This window comes from Amblyraja radiata, chromosome 12 (assembly GCF_010909765.2).
Source record: "Amblyraja radiata isolate CabotCenter1 chromosome 12, sAmbRad1.1.pri, whole genome shotgun sequence".
NCBI classification, from domain to species: Eukaryota; Metazoa; Chordata; class Chondrichthyes; order Rajiformes; family Rajidae; genus Amblyraja; species Amblyraja radiata.
Window position 1 is genome coordinate 10401732 of NC_045967.1, and position 6000 is coordinate 10407731.

Here is a 6000-nt window from a genome sequence, read left to right on the forward strand (position 1 = left end):
TTGGCTCTTAACTGCCTCCCCAGTTTAGGGACCATTAAATCTAGACAATAGGTGTTGATATTGGTGACAAAACTCACATTCCATATACAAAAAAATAACAATAAATGGCAAGCCACTCAGTTCAGGAGCCAAGTGGGATTGGACAATAAATGTCCGTGACATCCGTATCCCATGAAGGAACATATAACAAAAAACTGAGCATGGATTTAAAAAATCTCTTATTAGTGAATAAGGTCGATGATGTTGTTTTTCTGTGCAAATATCCATAATTATCCAGCAAAAAAAAAAAAAATCAGTATAATAGGAACTCAGCAGGCCATGCAACAACTGTGGAGGAAACTGGACAGATGTTGTTTCAGGTTGGGATCTTTCTCCAGAATGACGGATGAGAGAGGGAGGAACTGGTAGAGCTGAGGGGAAGGGATGGGACCTCATTCTTCCATAAACATTCAATTCAATTCCAAAATAAACGATTAAACCACAGGAGTGCCCTCTAATTTTACATCCTGGATATCAATGAGCCTGGCTATTTATAGGATAGCATGCCTTCCTTATAATTATTGTTCTGGAGATATGTAAAAAAGAATTTAGGAATGTAATATTTAACATTACACAGAGAAAAATAGATCACAAGGTCTGAAGAAGGGTCCAGACCTGAACCGTCACCTGTCCATGTTGTTTAGAGAGGATAAGTTACACACAAAAAAAAAATGCTGGAGAAACTCAGCAAATGCAGCAGCATCTATGGAGCGAAGGAAATAGGCAACATTTCGGGCCAAAACCCTTCTTCAGACAGCTGTCTGGGCCGCTGAGTTACTACAGCGCTTTGTGTCTTTTTTAGATTGGATTTACTGGTGCAGCTCTATATTTACCTGTAAATGTTCATGAAAATTGAATATATGCTTTTGATACAAAATGGTCACATAGAAAACAAAATCTTTTCTTAATAAACCTTTCTCTTTGATCACCTGTCCCATCTAGATGTAACTTACATGAGCATCAACTGTCTCCTGGAGGATGCAGCGAGTTATAGTGCATTGTCCATAACTCAAAGCTTGTACTGTGTATGGTACATTTAAGCTCAACAGATTCATATTACAATTCATGTTGATGCCTCCACCCTTAATCTTTCAGTGTCACAGTGAACATTGCATTTGACATTTTGCGAGATCTTAGTCAGTCCAAATAGTTCAGTCAAACTGTGATTAATGAACGTTAATTGTGGCCATCATTTTTGAAGATTTATTCTGCCACATGTAACTGCTGGCACAGCATATTGTCAGAATGTAGTTTTACATTATGGTATGTGATCTTGTGGCCTACAGACCACAGGGTCTGCTCACTCGAGTCTATTTGATTCCTAACAGTGCGTGTTTTCTTGTAGGTTTGAACTTACTAGCTTTCATCATCATAGTCTTCTCCTACACCAGCATGTTTTATTCAATCCATAAGACGGGAGCACAGTCAGCTGAGAGGAGTTTTTTTTCCAGAGAGGTGGCGATTGCAAAACGTTTTTTCTTCATTGTGTTCACTGATTTCCTCTGCTGGATCCCCATCTTTCTATTGAAGATACTATCTCTACTCAGAGTAGAAATACCAGGTAAGAAATCAAAATTGGGTAAGTTTGTGCCGCTACCTGTGAACTGACTGTGTTGCTACAATTGGCAATAACTGGAGTAGAGATAGTGCTTCTGTCTGGGGCTTTGGGGAGTGTATTTTTTTCTATGTGCCCTGTAAATCGCCCCCCTTGACTCAACCTTTGGTCACCTAGGTGTATCAGCCTCAATGATTTTAAAATATTCTGCCACAAGATGCCTTGAGTTTTTGTAACTTTAACAAATGCTCAGCATCAGACCTATCAGACCTAAGCCTTATAGTCTCTTTTAACTTTTATGCATCCATTTTAGAGTCTCCCTTGAAATATGACCTCAGATAGGGTTGTACATGTTGTGGCCTCCATTTTATTCTTATGTTTGGTGGTATGGAAAATTTCCGTAACATATAGCTATTATAATACAATCTAGGCACGATCATGTCTTATATATGTTTTACTCTTTCTGAATGAGCGTCAGAAATCATTTGTATACTGTTTTACCTGACTGTGGAGCCATCACTGTGATCTGATTCACTTGATTCGAACAGAACGGATAATTTTATGCAAAGATGCAAAGCAACAAATCTGATATATTTTCCAAACACCTTAAAGAAAATAACCTCTGCAGATAGTGATTATTATACGTTATCATTATTTGGGCAGCTTCAACTGAACAAACGTGTCACCCAAACTCACCAGTCGCTGTTCCCACTGCACCCTTTTTATGAGTGTGCTCGCAGGCCCAGTCATCCACTGGGAGGCCAGTTCACCACTGACTGGAGAGGTATAGCTGAAGCACACTTCCTGGAACTGGCACTCAGCAGGAGCAGATGGGAAGACAGGAGCAGATAGTCTGTGTGCTTGCGAAGCCTTCGTTTCTGCCAGTTTGGGCAGCAAAGCTGGTAAAGAAGGACCACTCAGCCTTTGTCCATTAATAGTCACCCATTTGATCTATTTGGTTTTAATAAAAAGCAGACAGCAACATTTATTTCTGATGAACAAGCCACAAACAGTATAAAAAGAAGGCCAACGAATTGACCAGTACAGATATACAAAACTGGATAAAGATTGTTATACAATTTTGAAATGTTATAATTCACCCACAAAATAGAAATGATAATTCTCATTATCAACACTGATAACTGATGTCAGCCAAAAGAGTAAAGAAAATCACCGCATTTAATAAAAGATTTATTAAAAGGTAACACTGTGGAAGGAGTTAGTCAGCACAAATAGTCCAGATAACGTTATTAAAATATCATGCAGTTGTTATGCCAAATAGTGATATTTTCTAATTAGTTTACAGATTGTGTGTAATCAACTCTTAATTATTTTTGTCTGAAAATCCTTTGAGTTATTCTATCCCCAGGAATGTATTATGTCACGTTCATTTATTCTTTATAGAAAATTTAACTTATTCTTTCTTATTTTGTTAACAGGTAACGTGACATCTTGGGTTGTAATCTTCATTCTGCCTATAAACAGTGCCCTGAATCCAATCCTCTACACAATTACAACTGCATCCTTTCAGGAAAAGCTAAAGCAGTGTTTGCAGAGCCAAGATTTTCTTGGGCCAACAAAGAGCCTCACAAGTAGCACGCAAACGAGCAATGTATAGCCGCCGCCCGCAAGAGCTTCACTCAAGGGAGTGCTACCATCTTACTTCCCGAAATGGGTGGTTTGTAACATGGCCAATCATTACAACGTTGAATGAGGCTTACCATCTCGGCAAGAGCAATCACTGTGTAACAGACTCACATCTGACAGCATAATTCGAGGGAGCTTTATCACCACATTTCATAATCCCACCGCTGAACTGTGGGAGATGTATATCAAGTCTGGACAAATAATCACTGTGTAACGCAACTATTCCTGGTGACCATGTCTCTAACAATTTCATTTCTTCCCATGGATTAGTGCAACATCTGTTACCTTTACTGCCTAACAAATTCTGATGTACATACCACCAACTTTGCGTGCACTGAGTGCGGGAGGAAAGGGGTGAGGCACCCTCCATTTATTAGTTGGCATGCATTATTCCACCCTTTCACCAGCTCCAGACCATGAAATTGCTCAGTGTCCCTCCCAAATCATCATACACAATTGTGCCACTGTTTTTCACCACCAAATCATACAATATTGATACAGAGACTGCACAGCTATCTTTGCTTTTGAAAGCGAAACTGGCAGTAAAATAAATTTGGACATTATCAATTGAGGAAAAGCATTATTTCAGACTTAGCAATTTCATACTCGGCATATATATATCGCACACATTGTCAATGTCTAAACATTGACACTGTGGATGTGCCATGTACAGTATATCAACATAATGTTGTGGAAGGACCGAATGGCATTTGTACAGACGTGGGTTTGCACTGTGAGTGTTAAAATGTGTATTTCCATGATCTTATACAAATATCACTTCAACATTAACTGTTTGGTTTGCTATCAAGTGTGAGCTGCTATGCTAAGTTGATATGTAAGAAGGAACTGCAGATGCTGGTTTAAAATGAAGGTAGACACAAAAGCTGGAGTAACTCAGCAGGACAAGCAGCATCTCTGGAGAGAAGGAATGGGTGACGTTTCAGTCTGAAGAAGGGTCTCGACCCGAAACGTCGCCCATTCCTTCCGGAGATGCTGCCAGTCCCGCTGAGTTACTCCAGCTTTTTGTGTCTACCTTCATGCTCAGTTAATACGTCAGCTCAACCAAATTGCGGTAGACATATTGAAGAACTGGCAGTGAGATGTAGATGACTTATAGAGTGTCCGATTACAGAGGACATTCCTTCTTAAAGGGTGAATATGAACAGGTTCTCATATTGAGAAACTTACAAACTGTGTGGCACTAATCACAAGTGAATTTCTCTCTTCCACTTGCTATGTGGTGTAATATTACGTCGCACTTGAATTGTACGCAACTACTTAAGAGTAAACTATTCTTTTTTATTAGATGTGCGTTGTGCATGTAACACCTTCTATTGTAAATTTTTTTATTATACTAGACGGGACTGAACTGCTCCTGTTTTTCAATTTATGAACTTATTATAACTATTCCTTGTGACAATATGTTAACAGGTATTACATTTTAACCTATGTGTGCAGTTTTTAAAGCTCATGGTAATTTATGAAGGTGATGAAGTTTTATCCAGTGGCTTGTGAGTTATAACCCAGAGACCTATTCCAAGAAATGCTAGAATTTTTTGTTCTTGCTGTGTAATCGTGTGTCATTTCATGTGCTTGCTCATTGTTATTGTGCTGCCAACTGCTGGAATTATATTGTGCCAATAGCAAAATGTTCTTTTTGTCCAGTACATACTGTATGTGAGCAGAAACTTGACACATGAATTATATTACCAGACAGGAAGATACAGTCTGAACCTGAACAGAGTACATGTGGAGGGGCTGACATTGGGACATGCACAGTCAGTTTTGAAAGGATTACTCATGCTTAGTTTGTGTACATGATGCCAGATTGAAATTTGAGCAATTATGGGTAAAATCCATCATTGTGGTTTGAATCGGCTCTGTGGATTAGAACGATTAATAACGCAGATTAAACAAAATTGCGTTCCATTTTGTTCAACAGTGCTTGATAAGCAGAGTCTAAAAGGACAGCACAACATTGCTTATTCTCGGCTGCAATTAGTTCCACTAACTTAATGTAATGATTGTTCTTCCAGTCCACTGATAACAACAGTAAGGCCACATATGCTGTTGGGAAAGGTAGAATGCAAAGGGCAAAGACCATAGAATTCTTAAGTGATGGAATTATTCTGTTTGCATTCAGGCTAATTGTGGTACCACTGTTCCTACTCTTGCAGATAGCAGTCTCCAGGTCAAATCTGACACAGGCTCCTGCGTGCGCATGTTAACACCTTATCGGGCAATGCAATAGAGCTGCAGGTAGTTATTTTAAGCTAGGTCCAGATGATTAAAAAGGAAGGTTTGCAGAACCAACTCTGCATTCTGCAATACAACGGAGTAAAATTTAAATTGGGAGAGTACCCGGGCTTCCCTGATGCCTTGTACCCGAGTCTTTCATAACACTTCTACTCAATCTCCTGTGTTTTAAAATGAACAACACCCGCTCCTCCAAAACAATGTTTTTTTTATTCATTCAAGGGATGTGGCAACATCCAACTATCGTTCAGCTTTAATTGCCATTGACCAGGCGGTGGTTAGCTGCTTTCTTGAACCACGTAATGACCCCAAAGGATAAAATTAGGTTTAAAAAAAAATCTGTTAACTCATGGACACAGATAGAGTATCTTTTTATTCTATATCGATTTAATTACTGGAATTTCTCATAAGCAGACTTCTACAGACCTTGAAACATAGTCACGAATCTCCTCTGAACCCACTCTATTACAAATCCTTCCTTACTATAAAAATGGTGACCACAA

General features: G+C 39.0%; 1 protein-coding gene across 1 annotated transcript in view; it reads left to right on the top strand.

Moving 5' to 3' along the window:
* The window catches only part of LOC116979418 (relaxin receptor 2-like), a 65799-nt gene extending 62056 nt beyond the window's left edge, over window positions 1-3743 (top strand). Inside the window, exons 18-19 of the mRNA XM_033030981.1 lie at window positions 1385-1600; window positions 3034-3743. Coding sequence (XP_032886872.1) covers window positions 1385-1600; window positions 3034-3212 — 395 coding nt within the window. The 3' untranslated portion in view covers window positions 3213-3743. The remainder of the gene's footprint in view (window positions 1-1384; window positions 1601-3033) is intronic.
* The last annotated feature ends 2257 nt before the right edge of the window (window positions 3744-6000 follow it).